Consider the following 16,182-nt stretch of genomic DNA (forward strand, 5'->3'; position numbering starts at 1 on the left):
CCACTAATAATCTTTAAAACAAGTTACAATCAACAAGTATTGCCTTTCCAGTAGATCACACTACCAGAACTCATGTACTGCTATCACTCTTGTACATTTGTTCTTATAAGTGATTATAGACATTAGCATCACCTAGACATTACTATTAGGAATACACAATAGCTGACAACAAAATAAGAGCAAAGAAGAAGATTTAAAGCGCATGACCCATCTTGTCCCAACTACTTCTCTTCAATTCAATATATAGCCATTCATCTTTAGATGGCCGTTGCCCATTGAAATCCTCAAGTAGCTGTTGGTTCTAGCTGTTGCCAACTAAAGACTGTCAAAAAGACTCTCTAACATCAGTAACGTCTCTTTGACAATGGCAGTTTCCCTGACAGTATCAGTGCACTTTTGTCAGGTTGCTCATAAATGCCAAAACTACACCTGATGACTTTGGTAATCTTTATGCGAAATTCCAAGCTTTTGTAATAGCTATTTTATTATTTTCAATGTTCTAGGTAGGTTTCCAGGACTAAATATCCTCACGATCCCTTACTCATTATCAGGATGTGCAAATCTTTACTAGTCTGTTGATACTCTCCATTAACACACTATGTGAAATGACTTGTGATCAATTATCTAATGATCATCTTGGTTTCTTCAACATACAAAGACTTCTAAGGACATCAGCATCCTCACTAATTCTTTGTCTTTATTGATTAACCAAATTAGTTTCCAAAGATCTCCAAGGACACCGGCAACCCCGCCAATACCTCATCTTCACTGATTTGACTAAGTTAGCTTCCAAAGATCTTTAAGGGCACCACGTATAAATGTTGGTTCCTTATCTTCACTGAACTCATAAGGATCACCTGTCTCGTCATAGTCTTCTACCTCATTTGTATAAGGCAATTGCTCTATGCTAACAATATGTTGCACTCGATGGCAATGCTAATCTTTCCAGTTCATCCAAGCATATTGGCAATTTCAACTCTACCAAGCTATTCATCTTCTTGGTCTTTCCAAGTTTTATCAAACATCCCCATTCCAGGCTTGTTCACCTCATGAGGTCCATCCAATTGTTCACCTAATCTTTGTACCTCTAATCCATCACAAACATCCCCATACTTCCTGGCTTGTTTACCCTCAATCAAGGTCCTTCAAAATGTTCACCTTATCAGAAGATCCTTCAAGCTTGTAGACATCTTCAATACCCAATACCTTGTTCACCTCAGATATTGACAAAATAATCTTGACAATGGCAGAGTACTCCTAATATCAGAATTTCGGGTGTTGTTTATGACATCATATACATATCACCTTGTGCATATATCACCTAGCACTACTCAATCAATACACACATTAGTAGCCTTTTATTGTCTTTGTCATCTTCAAAATAATATAGGGATTTTTCCAACACAAAGCACCTTAAGTTGAAGAATTATTATGTTCGTTAGCTGATAAATGATGGGACATTATCATATAATAAGATTCTTGGTGCAGAAAATCCAATGAATATGTAAACATAGGTTGTCCCCACTAAGAAACTAAGGTTTTACAGTACCTCAGTTAGCTTCCATGATTAGCGATGAGGGAGCCGCCTCATTAGGAAAATTTGGGTTATAGAGATGAGTGATGATTATGAAAGACTATTGATGTTTTGAAGATTAGCATTTAAGTGGGAGATTGATGGTGTTGTGGAGTATGAAAAAAGCAATATTAAAGCTTAGCGCTTTTGCTACTAAAAACACACACATAATTTCTGTCATGCCCCGATCCTCGAGTGCATGCCCATCCCTCTATGATCGATAAAAACTATGCGACTTCCCAGGTGAGTCGCCGACCCTTTTATTTTATTGCACATACGAAAGCAAATAACAAATCCCCTGACAATAACTATCTCAGGATAGAAAAGTAGGACATCACATTCACAAACAAACCATGCTTTTATAAACATACTGAGTCTTTTACATAGGTCTATAACCAAAAGACTAGGTCTCAAAAAGAGGCTATCCTATCTGACCTACTCTTCAGGTCACCTCCGCTTAGCTCCAGGTCCTTCCTCTATAGCCCTGAAAATTTTAAGCCCACGATGGGGTGAGATATAAATCTCAGCAAATTCATGGTCTAAGCCCTGATTAGGAGGGAAATACACCCAGAAGTGTCCTAACCACACAACCACTCAATTGGCACAGAGGACTTACCTCACCTTAGTTTCCTTTCCTGCATGTTAGTGTAGTTTATATCGCAATGCATATAATCAATGCACATAACAACTGGAACACCTCATCAATTCAATTAATCACCGGGGTCCTGATTATAAGGCCAAACCGTTATGACACGTCCCATTTCATGTCACATAGTTTTGGTCTCAAAATCGGGTGCATCAAACTCAACAATCATGCGTTTCAATTGTTAATTACACTCCTCAAGGGTACGGCCAACTCTATTGGTGGTCTTCTGGCATTGCCAGGCGTCGTCTCACCCCCTTTGAGCATGGCAACGTCTCTCAATTAGACGACTTCCCCGAGGGGGCGTAGGTCCAGAATCTACTACGACCTGAGTCCCAATGAATGGGTAACATCCGGCTTAACAGCCCAGGATGGTTTCTCTTAACCAACACACGACCAATCAATCTCGGTCCAGGACACTATGCATTGCAATCAAATGTCTCAATTAAAATAGTGAACCTGGCCTATTTTCTTCGTATTAGAAATACACGATAAAATAGTCGTGTGTGGGTACACGGTCAATTCACTCTAGAAAAATTGATATCCTCCAATTTAAAATTCCACTGGTTTATATAGTACATAAAATCATTTTCGGTATTAAAACCCGACACCTGGGATTTTCTGAATAAATAATGAATTTCACAAATTTTGAAATTAAATACTCAAAATTCCAATCAGCACTCAATTTGCACAAATTAACATCCAATTGCATAAATTGAACACGCCATTGCAATCAGCACGAAATTCCGGTCACCAGCTATCCCGGCCTGATTTCCAGAAAATAATTAATAATTAAATAAATTATCGAAAATTAAATAAATTACAAACTAAATAAATTTAAAGCATTTAATTGAAATAACATAAATTAACTAAACTAAATAATCTAACTAACAATTAAATCTAACCATCCTATTTAATTTAATCTAAGTACACTAACTAAATAAACTAACTAATTCCTAACTAATCCACCTAACTAAACTAATTACACTAACTAAATACTAACTATATACTTAATCTAACTAAGCCATCCTAAGCCTAATCAACATAATTGATCCACAAATTAGCTAACTAATACACCTCTAAGTGTTATTAGCCCACTAATAAAGGATTAGAACGCAACTCACCGATTAAGCTTGAAAATCGGCTCACGGTGACGACGGCGCAATAGCGGCCAAGACTTGAACTCACGGTGAGACCGAGGGACGCTCAGATTGGCTGAAAACGGCCAACGAACTTGCTGTTCGGGCTGAGAAAACCGGCACAGAAGATGCTGGTTTCGATCTTGAGCTTTGAAGGTTGAAGCGGGCTTCGAGAGGGCTAGCCAAGCAAAGAAATCGCGGCCAAAATAAGAAGCCGATGGTGGAGATGGACGGCTTGGACGCGTGCTGCTGCAGGGGGAGTCAACCGAACGGTGATTGTTGTTTGAAAGTGGGCGAGCGTGAGTGGAGGGAAAGGATTTCGGTGGAGGGTGATGGAGAGATGAAGATGGGGGATGATGATGGGATGACGGGGATGATGCTGCGACAAACTAAAGGAAATGATGGGAGACAAACGTAGGTGGTGAAGCAGCTGCAGGGGCAAGATGGAGCGGTGAGGTGGTGCTTCGGCGGAAGTGTGCTCAACAAGCTGGATGGAAGAGAGAGTCGATGGAGGTGCATGAAGGAGATTGAGGCAGCGGTCTTGGCGACGTAAAGGGAGCGGCTCCGTGGAAAATGAAAGAGAAGCTGCATCCGTGGAGAGCAGCTGGCTTGAGTCGGCTAAGGAGATTGGAACAAGGGAATTGGTCAAAGATATCTAGGCATTAAAGCCTTGTCTCCCCTATTTCTTTCTAGCAAGTATAATCCAAGAATTAACTAAATTGATGCCAAAAATCAGTCCTCAAATCATAGCTCTGAATTTCACTGATTTTAGAATTCAATTTCATCCTCAAATTCTCAATTTCAAAGTCCAATTTCATTGAAGAAAAATCCCACACATTTCCACAAATTCCCATCACCTAGTAGCTTTGCTTAGAAGTCGAAATTCCCTTCAAACGAGCCCATCCGAATTTCCATTCAATTTCCGAATCGATTTTCCGTAAAAATCTCGGAGTCTCCGAAATTTTTTCGAAAAGTGAGTCGACGTTCCTAAAATGAATTGTGACACAGCAAAACTTTCCATTTCTAAAATCGAGCTCAATTTCTCGGTTAATTTCAATTCGACGTAATTTTAGCGCGTCCCAATCTACTAGGTAGCTTTTAGGAATTTTTAATGCAATTGACTCGTGGTCGATTATTTTCAAACCACAATGTACATCTTCGACACATTGACGACTCTCGATTATCATGAAAATTTCGAGATTTCAAATACGGACACATGATACAAAAATGATAGAAAAATAGGTCTAGTACCGTTTAACAGAAATTTTGCAATTAGGTGGAATCACCCATGCACTAATCACATATCTCTATCGAATCGACCTATCTCCCGTCTCTGATCCATTTTGACGGTGCCGTAATGACCCTTGCAGATTAGCACAGTCGAGCAGTCGATTCCTAGTTGAATTCTCATGTCTATTATATTTAGATTCCTTAACGGCTTTACCTAATAGGCTAGTTAACTCGTGAGTGGCCAACTCAGAGAAAAAGGCTATAGACACGTCGATGAAAAGCCCAACTCATCTTATCGAAATCAGACTCGAAAATTAGGATGTCACAATTTCCATCATAATTATATATGTCTTAGACTCTTGCTATATGTCTTAGACTTTTTCTATATATTAGGACATATTTTGTAGTTGTGCCCAATTGATACTAATATTGAACGGATTGCCTAGTGCGGCGCCAAGGTTTTGCCCTTTGTAATTTTGAAAGGGTATTTCACATCAAAAATTTGCCCGTCTTCTTTTTTGGTTTTTTTTTTCTCTTCAACAATTCACATTGCTAACAAGTGGGCTAGAAGCCCACAAGAGAAATGCTTTGATGAAGTCCACAAGCCCATAAGAAAGCTTAGTTCAATTTGGAAGAATGGAAGTCCCGACAATAAAGGCAGAAAATGAGGATGGGAAAGTTTAGATTATTTCCTACAAGGCATAAAGGCTAGAGGGTGAGTTTCTTTACAAGAATAAATGAATGCTTTGATGAGGAAGTCTGCTGAGGGAAGAATAGTGAAAGTATAGAGAAATGATGAAATTATGATTGATATACTAGGAGATTAGGACTAAGACCAAATAAAGAGCAAGCTACAAGACATGTCAAGTGTAACTTTACATGGCTTTGTTGATGTAGATCTTGGCGGTGACTTGGACAATGAGAAAAGAATCTCTAGTTATGTTTTTACTTTAGGTGACACTGCAATCATTTAAATGTCTAGACTTTAGAATTGTGTGTCTCTCTTAACCACTGAAGTAGAGTATGTTGCTATATTTGAAGCTGGCAAGGAGATAACTTTGGTTGAAAATTTTTCCAAAAGGACATAGGCAAGAAGCATGATAGTAGTGTTCTTTTCAATGACAATTAGAGTGTTATTTATCTTGCAAAAAATCCGATATTTCAATCAAAGGTAAAGCACATTAAGTTGAAGTATCATCTTATTCATCAGCTTATAAATGATGGGACATTGTCATTGAAGAATATTCTTGGTGCACAAAGTCTAATAGATACGTTAACAAAGGTTGCCACCACGGAAAAACTAAAGCTGTGCACTACCTCAATTGGCTTCCATGGTTAGTGATGAGGGGCCGTCACACTAGAACAATTTGGATTACGAAGACAAATGAAGCCTATGAAAGACTATTGACATTTTCAAGATTAGCATCCAAGTGGGAGATTGATGGAACTATGGAGTCTGAGAAATACCATATTAAAGCTTAGAGCATTCACTACTAATGAAATACATGTAATTTCCATCATAACTATGTATGTTCTAGGCTTCTGCTATATATTAGGGCAATATCTTTTGTAGTTATGACCCTGAAGTTTGTTAGTTTGATACTAATACTAATAGTGAAGGCCTAGAGCACTAGCGTGGTTTTTTCCCTTTTTGATTTTGAATTCAACATAAAAAATTAGTGTGTCCTCTTCTTTGTTTTTTCACTTTAACGATTCACGTTTCTAACAAGGAGCAGAAGCCCACCAAAAAGCTTAGACTCAATTTGGAAGTGAGGAAGTCCTGACAATAAAGGCAGCTAATGAGGATTAGAAAGTTTAGATTCTTTCCTTTCAAAGCATAATGGCTAGAAAATGAGTTTATTTACGGAAAGAAAGGAACGTTTTGATAAAGAAGTCTATTGAGGTAGGGGTAGTGAAAGTGCAGAGAAATGATGGAATTCTACTTGATATACTATGAGAATAGGACTGACGCCAAATTAAGAGCAACCTATGAGACATGTCAAATGTAACTTTACAAGATTTCATTGATGCAACTTTTGGTCGTGACTTGAACAATAGATAGAGCACCTTGGTTATGTTTTCACCTTATGGGGTACTGCAAGCATTTGGATGTCTAGATTTAAGAACTATGTGTCTCTCTCAACCATTGAAGCAAATATATTGCTATATCTAAAGCTGGCAAAGAAATGATTTAGTGGAATTTTTTTTAAAGGAGATAGGCAAGAAGCAGGATAGCAATGTTCTTTTCAGTGATAGTTAGAGTGCTACTTATCACGTAAATAATATAGTATTTTAGTTAAAGGTAAATCACACTAATTTGAAGTATGATCATATTCATTAGCTTATAGATGATAGAACATTGTCACTAAAGAAGATTTTTGGTACAGAAAATCCAACATATACGTCGACAAAGGTTGTCACCACTAATAAACGGAGATTGTGCATTACCTAAGCTGGCTTCAATGATTAGTGATGAGGGGGTTACTACACTAGAACAATTTGGGTTACAAAGATGAGTGAAGACTATGAAAGACTATTGTTGTTTTAAATATTAGCATCCGAGTGGAAGATTGATAGAGTTGTGGAGTCTGAGAAAAGTGAAATTAAAGCTTAGAGTTTTTACTACTAGTGGCATATATGAATTTCCATCATAACTATGTATGCCCTAAACTCTTACTATATAGTGAGGTAATATCTTTTGTAGTTATAACCTTGAAGTTAGTAATTTTGATTCCAATACTGATAGTAAAAAGATTGCTTAGTGCGACACCATAGTTTTTCCCTTTCAAATTTTGAATGGGTTTTTAACATAAAAAATTTGTGTCTTCTTCCCTACTTTTTCTCTTCAATGATTAGTGTTCCCAACAAGTGGTGTAGAAGCACACAAGAAAGTTATGACTTAATTTGGAAGCAAATAAGTCTTGATAATGAAGGTAGCTAATGAGGATGAAAATGTATAGATTCTTTCCTTTCAAAGCATAATGGCTAGAGGGTGTGTTTATGAAAAGAAAAGAACGCTTTGATGAAGAAGCCTATCAAGGAAGGAGTAGTGAAAGTGTAGAAAAAAGTATGAAATTCTGCTTAATATGCTAAGAGAATAAGAGTAAGGCCAAATTAAGAGCAAGTCACGAGACATGTCGGGTGTAACTTTATAAGGCTTTATTGATGTAGATTTTGGTGGTGACATGGATAGTAGGAAGAGCACCATGGGTTATGTTTTACCTTAGGTTGCACTATAGTTATTTGAATGTCTAGACTTCAAAACTGTGAAGTAGAGTATGTTGCTATGTTTGAAGTTGGCAAAGAGATGATTTGATTGAATTTTTTTCTAAAGGAGATATGCAAGAAGCAAGATAGTAGTGTTCTTTTCAGTTACAATCAAAGTGCTAATTGTCTTGTAGAGAATCCAGTATTTCAGTCAAGGGCAAAGCACATTGAGTTGAAGTATCATCATATTTGTCAACTGATAAATGACGGGACATTGTCATTGGAGAAGATACTTGTTACAAAATATCCAATAGATATGTTAACAACACCACTAAGAAGCCTATGCACTACCTTAGTGGGCTTCCGTGGTTGGTGATGAGGAGGCCGTCACACTAGGATAATTTAGATTACAAGACAAGTGAAGACAATGAAAGATTATTGATGTTTGAATATTAGTGTCCAAGTGGGAGATTGATGGAGTTGTGGAGTTTGAGAAAAGTAATATCAAACCTCAAAGCTTTTATTGCTATGGCATACATATAATTTCCATCATAACTATGTATACCCTAGACTCCTACTATATAATGGGGCAATATCTTTTGTAGTTGTAACTCTAAATTTAGTAATTTTAATGCTAATACTAATAAAGAATAAATTGCCTAGTGCAGCACCGTGTTTTTTCCCTTTCTAATTTTGAAAGGGTTTTTCACCTAAAAAATTTCATGTGTCTTCTACTTTATTTTTTCTCTTCAACAATTCGCTTTCCTAGCAAGTGCGGCAAAAGCCCACAAGAAAGCTTAGACACAATTTAGCAGCAAGTAAGTCTTGACAATGAAGGTAGCTAATGAGGATGAGAAAGTCCAGATTCTTTCCTTTCAAAGCACAATGGCTAGAGGGCAAGTCTATTTATGAGAAGAAAAAAATGCTTTGATGAAGAAGTCTACTGAGGAAGAAATAGTGAAAGTGCATATAAATGATGAAATTATGCTTAGTATGTAGGGAAAAAGGACTAAAACCAAATTAAGAACAAGCTGCTAGACATGTCTGGTGTAACTTTACAATGCTTTGTTGATATAGATCTTGGTGGTGACTTGGACAATATGAAGAGCACCTCAGATTATGTTTTTATCTTAGGTGGTACTGCAACCATTTGGATGTCTAGACTTCAGAATTGTGTGCCTCTCTCAACCATTGAAGTAGAGTATGTTGCTCTATTTAAAGCTGGCAAGGAGATGATTTGGTTGAAAAAATTTCTAAATGAGATATCAAGAACCAGGATAACGGCGTTCTTTTTAGTGACCATCATGGTGCCATTTGTCTTGCAAAAAAATCTAGTATTTCAGTCAAGAGTGAAGCACATTGACTTGAAGTATCAAATGATGGGACATTGTCATTGAAGAAGATTTTTTTAAGCAAAAAATTCAACAAATATGTTAACAAAGGTTGTTACCATAGAAAAACTGATGGTGTGCATTGGCTCAGTTGGCTTCCATAATTAGTGATGAGAGGGTTGCTGCACTAAGACAATTTGGGTTACAAAGACTACTTAAGTTTTAAAATTCAGGATCCAAGTGAGAGATTGATGGAGTTGTGGAGTTTGCAAAAAAAAAAATCATATTAAAGCTCAAAGCTTTTACTATTAATAGCATACTTATAATTTATATCATAATTATGTATGCCTTAAACTCCCGCAATATATTAGAGCAATATTTTTTATAGCTATAACTCGAAATTAGTAATTATGATACTAAAACTTAATAATAAAAGGATTGCCTAGTGCTACATTGTGGTTTTGCCTTTTTTTTTTTCTTTTAATACTTTGAAAGGGTTTTCCACATAAAAAAAATTATGTGTTCCTTTTTTCTGTTTTTTTTTTCTTCAACGATTCGCGTTCCTAACAAGTGGAGCAGAAAGCCCACGAGAAAGCTTAAACTCAATTTGGAAGCAAAAAAGTTAGGATAATGAAGACAGCTAATGAGGATGAAAAAGTTAGATTCTTTCCTTTCAAATCAATGGTTAGAGAAGAGTTTGTTCAGAAGAAATGAATCTCTGATAAAGAAGTCTGCTAAGGACGGAATAGTGAAAGTGCAAAGAAATGATGAAATCTTGCTTGATATGCTAGGAGAATAGGACTAAATCTTAGTTAAGATCAAGCTACAAGACATGCCAGGTACTTCACTTTATTTCTTATTGTTACGCTCTATTTTCATTCTGTCTTAACCCAAGTCTGTGTTGTCCATTTAGTAATTCATGTCTTTTGCTTTTAAATTTATTAAATTTATTTGGTTGTCATGCTAGAACAGAATTATAAGACCTTTTTATATCCATGACCATTCCTGAGCGTTAAGTGTGAGCTCACCTTGTCATGTACTTAGTCTCATTTGGTTCAATGCAATCTGTTTCTTCAAGAAATAGGATTCCGATCCCACAATTTTCATGTGTTAAGAAAAATCTGAGTTCGGATTTGGATTCTTCGTGAAATATATTTACCCATAAAATGTAAACTCAGATTATCTAGCTTAAGTTAGGATTAGGATATCATTCCACTTTTTATAAGCATAACACTGAAAAGTTCAATTCCACCACCAACCACTGGCCCAGTGCCCGCCGCCCCACCCCCCCGCCGCCGCCATTGGTCTCTAGCCTCCGCCAACAGTTGCCTGCAGAGGCCATTGGTAACTCTACTCCGCCATCGGTCACCAGCGGTGGTCACTTACTACTGGACTCTGCCTCAAGCCACGAGGCTTTGTGTAGGTGGCCAGACTTTGCCATTGGTATTGAGATGCCGATCGTAGAATTTGCCTTCGGCTGCCGGATGCATTTGCCGTTAATGACAAGCATTCTTTCCTTGTGACCAAAATTTTTAAGATCTGAACAATTGAAAAGGAAAGAACGTTGGAATCCAATTGAGAGTTCCCTGTCGCGGAACCAAAGGAGACTTTTTTTAGTGGATTTGGGATTATGATACAAAAATACATGGCATTTCTCCTATTTAGTCCTGAGGTTACCTAAAAATGAAGCTATTAACTTTGAAATGTTTGCCTTTTTTTTTATACACTCTTTATGATTTATGAACTGTATATACTTTTTATATTCATGTGTCTCATTTCATCTAGTAATTTAAGTAATTAGATTAGACTTTCTAAAATAAAATTAGAACTAGGTTGTGCCCTAATTTATTTCACGTGTACATTCCTCACTCGTCATATTACACATGCCATTTCTAATTTGACTTGCATTTGAGACGGATTGTTGAAGTATTCCATGTCGCTTGTCTACAATATTCATATGTTTATATATATATATATATATATATATATATATATATATATATATATAAATTTCCATCCACTTATATATTAATTGAAGTTTTCAGCTTCTCCTTTCCAACATGAATAAAGATCCCTCAAAGAGAAAGTCATATAAAGCATGAAAGCGTAGCACTAAAATTAAGGCTAGGCCTTCTTTGTATGTGTAAGTCCCTATTAGTACTTTATGTAAAGCTTATAAGGGCTTGTCCTCATGGACTTGTGGTTCACGTGTCTTTTTTGTTTTCCGTCGAACTCGTGATCGCGAAGAGAATGCCTACGCCTTATTTATAGATTTTTAAAATCAGATGGCCTCAACTCAGAAAGATAATAAGAAGAAAATCAAAATTGTAGAGGATTTCTCTCTTAAAGAAATTAGTTTATGAATCATTTATATAATTAATATAAATAAACACGTCCTTCGTAATTCAACAATGTGATTATTATATATGGGGCCAAAATCTATTTTTGAATTTTCAAATTCCACAGAATTGGCATTGTTTCGTGACGCAAGATATAAGTCTTCCGTTCTTACCATTACTCTCCACTTGGATTTTCCGGATGATGCACGTTCGCTTCAGGCAGCGATTCGTGAAAACCAAACGAAGGCTCGAAAATTTTTAAGTATAAATAGCGGAGTGCCTCCTTTTCCAACCCATTTTCTCAAAAGGTCTCGATTTCTTCGCTCTCTCTTCCACTTTGCACGCCCAAAATACAAAATTTCTCGTCGTCGACGAACATGAGGGACTTGCAAAGACTTGAAGTGGGAGGAGGGAGCAAAAACCTCTCTGAGGCCACCGCGGTCATGAAGAATCTGCGCACTCCGAAGGCAAATCTGGCTAAGATCGAAGTTCTCGCGTGCGTCACAGCCTTTTTACTAATGTTGATCACCATCTTCGGCTCGTCTAGGCGTCGACACAACAGCCAGGGGCTCAGGATCCTGTTATGGGCAATATACACCCTCTCGAGCTACCTCATCGTATACACGCTTGGTCTCATGACCGAAGCGTCGTTCCGAAATACGCTGCTACCAATTTGGGCCATTTTCTTGATGATCTTCTTTGGGAGCTCGGACTCCTACTCCGTCCACAGTCTTGAGGACTGCGAGCGGTGGAAGAACTATGTTTGGCAATATGTGATCAAGATCACTGGGGTATCGTTTCTGTTGGTCATGTCAGGGATCACGTTGCCGATGTTTTCGTTCTTAATTCTATGCTTAATTGTGCCACTGAAGGTCATTCGTAGAGCAGCATCTCTCAAGATTGCGAGCGGGTATGGCCGACAGATGAACACCAAATCTATTGCCGACTACATGATTTCTGAGCACCAGTCGTCGGAGGACGATCTTGACCCCAGCCAGATGAGAGGATATAATTATGTTGTCAAAGTAGAAAAGACATGTCCAACATCAGTACAGAAGTGGAAAGAAAGAGAAGCTGCACCGCGATGGGAAGCGCAGAACTACCGCAAGCCATTGGAGATCACTGACAGAGTCGTCACCGTCGAGAAGGTGTGGAAATGCCAAGGATGGCTTTTGAGATCGGGTGGTGGGGACAAAGACAGCAAGCTCAAGGATATTTGCCTCTCGTTTTCGCTCTATAAGCTTCTTCGCTTAAAATTTAGCGACTATTCATTGCCCAAACGAGCTCACGAAAAGGCGTGGAAGTTGATTCAGTACTTGTATGCCGAAGGAAATGGCTACGAGCGAGTATTTAGGGTCGTTGAGCTAGAGCTTTCCTTTCTTTACGATTCTTTCTACACCAAGTACCTGACCATCTTCCAGACGTTAGCCTGGAGAACAAGGGTTATAGAGCTCTTGCTTTTGGTCATTGGTGTTCCGGTGACGATCGGACTTTGTTTCCCGTGGTATGACTCAAATAGACCTCAAGATGAAGTTCAACTAGCTACTACAGGCGGGTTGAGCATCGACTTTCTTGTGACGGTACTAATTCTATTAACATTTGTATGCGTGGAGCTTGTGCAGTGTTGCTTCATGGTCGTCTCGGACTGGACAAAAGTAGCATTGCTATGCAAGTACGTGCGAACAAACTCGTGGCAAGAGAGCAAACTGATGGAGAAGTTGATAGGATTAATATGCTGGACGCCTATACCGATGCCTTGGGAAAGGAAACTTCACCAATACTCGCTTCTCGAGTCGTATGATTACACCCCTTCGAGGTGGCTGTATAATATCTTCACAGAATTATTTATGGATCCTATTAGGGACGGCCAAACACAAAGCAAGCCCGCCAATTTGTCCTCGGACGTGAAAAAGGCCGTTTTCCGTTCTTTAATGTCGAATCGCGAGGCACTGCAGAATGGAGAAGCTTCTTTGATACGAAACGAAGTGGAGCCCAAGTTCTCGTGGGCATGTAGGCTCGGGACAAAAACTCAAGTGATATTTGTGTGGCATATCGCCACAAGAATTTTCGAGCACACGGTGCCAATTTCAGATCCGAATTCAAAGTCGAACTTTCTCGTGGCGACCAATTTATCCAAATATCTAGCTTACTTGGTAGCATTCTATCCGAAGTTATTACCTGATCACTCTTATGATTCAGAATTTGTTTTTGACGAAATCATTATCGAAGCAAGATACTTGCTCAAAGGCTGCAAGACAATAGAAGAAAGAATCCAAAGATTGAACAAGAGAAGTAACAAAATGAATGATACCAATAAAGTGATGATCCAGGGCGTGCGGTTAGGGCAGCAATTGCTGGATGTAGAAAATGAACCGAACTTTATTTGGAAGGTATTGGCCGAGTTTTGGGCGGAACTTATGGTGTATGTGGCTCCATCGGACAATGCAATGGCACACGCAAGGCACTTGGCGATGGGTGGAGAGTTTGTGACTCACTTGTGGGCTTTGGTCTCTCATGCAGGCATTGAGCGAGCTGATGAGCAAGAGTCTCCTGTTGAGCAACCTACTCTCAACAGAAGTTGAAGCTGGCCCAATTGATTTCGATTTCGCATGTGGACGGGACCTTCAGTGTGTCTCCTTTGGGATTAGTCAAGACAAAAGTTCAGATAGTAGGTACAATTCTAAAAATAAGAGGTCCATGCTTTGTGCAATCAAGATAGGATGGGTCACTACACAAGTTCCATCGATTGAAACTTTTTGTCTATCTATCCTGCTCGTTCGATCTTTTACTTCTTCAGCTATATCTTTTTGTAAGGATCTGTCCGAATACTTGGTGTTTTAAAGCTCTCTCTTTGGAAAGTTATTTCTCTAAGTAAATTGCAATCGGTATGCACACTTTTGACAGAACATGTCCGCAACGACATCTTGGCAAACTTTTTCCAAAATTTTCAAATTTCCACCTGTTGAATTAACTCTATTTAGACCAAAATGATTGATGGGCTGGGGGAAGGATGAGCGAAACAAAATCGGTGCATGCGGTCGGAGATGTCTGGTTTCTCTCTCTCTCTAGTTTCTCTCTCAACAACGACCTCAGATTCTCACATAAAAGGAAATTTTTACTCTGCACCAAGGGAGAAGACATTGAACGCGTCACAGAGGACCATTTCCGAAAAAAATGGCACGGAGAGCATACTGAGAGCATTCGAGAGTAGAGAGACACTCACAAAACCGATCTGCAGCTTTTTCCGGTGGCCCTATCGTCACTGCAGCCTCGGATACGAAAGAGCACTGAAGGTGCTCTGTTCTCTCCCCTGCTTCACGGCGGAGGATCATGAACTGATTAAACCTCGCTCAGGAATACTTCACTGGCCTTCATTTCTTTCATCGACGTCCTTAAGAAGCTTCAATCGTTGACTCAAGTGCACGTCACAGCTTTAGCGCCCCTGATAAACCAGGTAATCTTCTTGCTCTTTTATGCCCTGTTTTGATGAGAATAAGGAGCGAGATGTCATGTTTTAGGTTAGTATAGGATCTGCTCCATTCGAGTTTGTGTAAGTGATTGCATCCATTATGCACTGTTTTCATATGAATTTCGTCTCTAATCTGCGTTCATTAATGCCTAGTTCTATCCCTCCGTGGATACACAAATTGTTTCTTGAAATGTCTTTGACAAATGGTTATGAAATATTTCATGATTTTGTCCAATCTATTTTGTAAAAACGCTAGTTTTTCATTCAAAAATTGGATCTTAACCTAAAATAGTCTATTTTCCTCTATTTATTCCACTATGTCATGCTTTACTACTTGTTATGAGAGTTGACCCATCAACTTTTTTGACAACGGCTACTACTTTTAAGAAGAAAATCAGCACTGCTTGCCAACAAATGCATCTTGCCCACACTGATAAGAAATTATTCATTTCGGCAGCTGTAAAGAGCATAAATCAGAAACACATGTATACTTAAGACAGCGAAAACAACTAATGGAGAGCCACCACTTTCAAAACGAACAATTCAAAATAAAGTTCATGTAACAGAAATCCATGTCCCATTGCTGTCTTAAACTTCTACTACCACACAAACCTGATAATTTTGCTTGGTATTCCTCCTGATTCTGCGGCAATATGATTTCTTACCAAGAATTTAGTCGCCACCATTATCAAAGAAAAGCTCTATCTTCCTACCAAAAAAAAAAAGAAAAAAAGGAAAACAATAACTCGAAGCCTAAAAAAGAAGAAGAGAGTTCAGTCCAGGAAAAGTAGTTGGGAGAGCTTCAGCGATTGGACTACATCCCTCTATGCTACCTAACAACAGTACCTGTGTGATCAATACGATCCATGTGATGCTAACCACTTCATTACAGCCAAAATCAAAATCACCAATATGGTAATAAAACAAGAAACAAAACATCTTCCAAGGAAACGTGCATAAAGTTGTCCTGTCATGATAGTCCTTACATAAGAGGATGCAGAAAGTGGGGCAGATGCCCACAAGAAAGCTTAGACTCAATTTGGGGGAAAGGAAGTCCTTACAATGAAGGCAACTTTTGAGGATGAGAAAGTCTAGATTTTTTCCTTTCAAAGCACAGTGGCTAGAGGGTGAGTTTGTTTACGAAAAGAAAGGAATGTTTCGATGAAGAAGTTTGCTGAGGAAGGAGTAGTGTAAGTGCAGAGAAATGACAGAAATTCTGCTTGATATGCTAGGAGAATAGGACTAAGACCA

At 38.4% G+C, this 16,182-nt stretch overlaps 1 protein-coding gene across 1 annotated transcript; it reads left to right on the forward strand.

Annotated features, from left to right (window-relative positions):
• Positions 1–11,839: 11,839 nt before the first annotated feature.
• Positions 11,840–14,044, forward strand: LOC104428354. Its single transcript, XM_010041353.2, has one exon. It carries the CDS (start codon positions 11,840–11,842, stop codon positions 14,042–14,044), a length of 2,205 nt encoding a protein of 734 aa, XP_010039655.2.
• Positions 14,045–16,182: the final 2,138 nt, after the last annotated feature.

The sequence above is a fragment of the Eucalyptus grandis genome, chromosome 5, assembly GCF_016545825.1.
Source record: "Eucalyptus grandis isolate ANBG69807.140 chromosome 5, ASM1654582v1, whole genome shotgun sequence".
Classification (NCBI taxonomy): domain Eukaryota; kingdom Viridiplantae; phylum Streptophyta; class Magnoliopsida; order Myrtales; family Myrtaceae; genus Eucalyptus; species Eucalyptus grandis.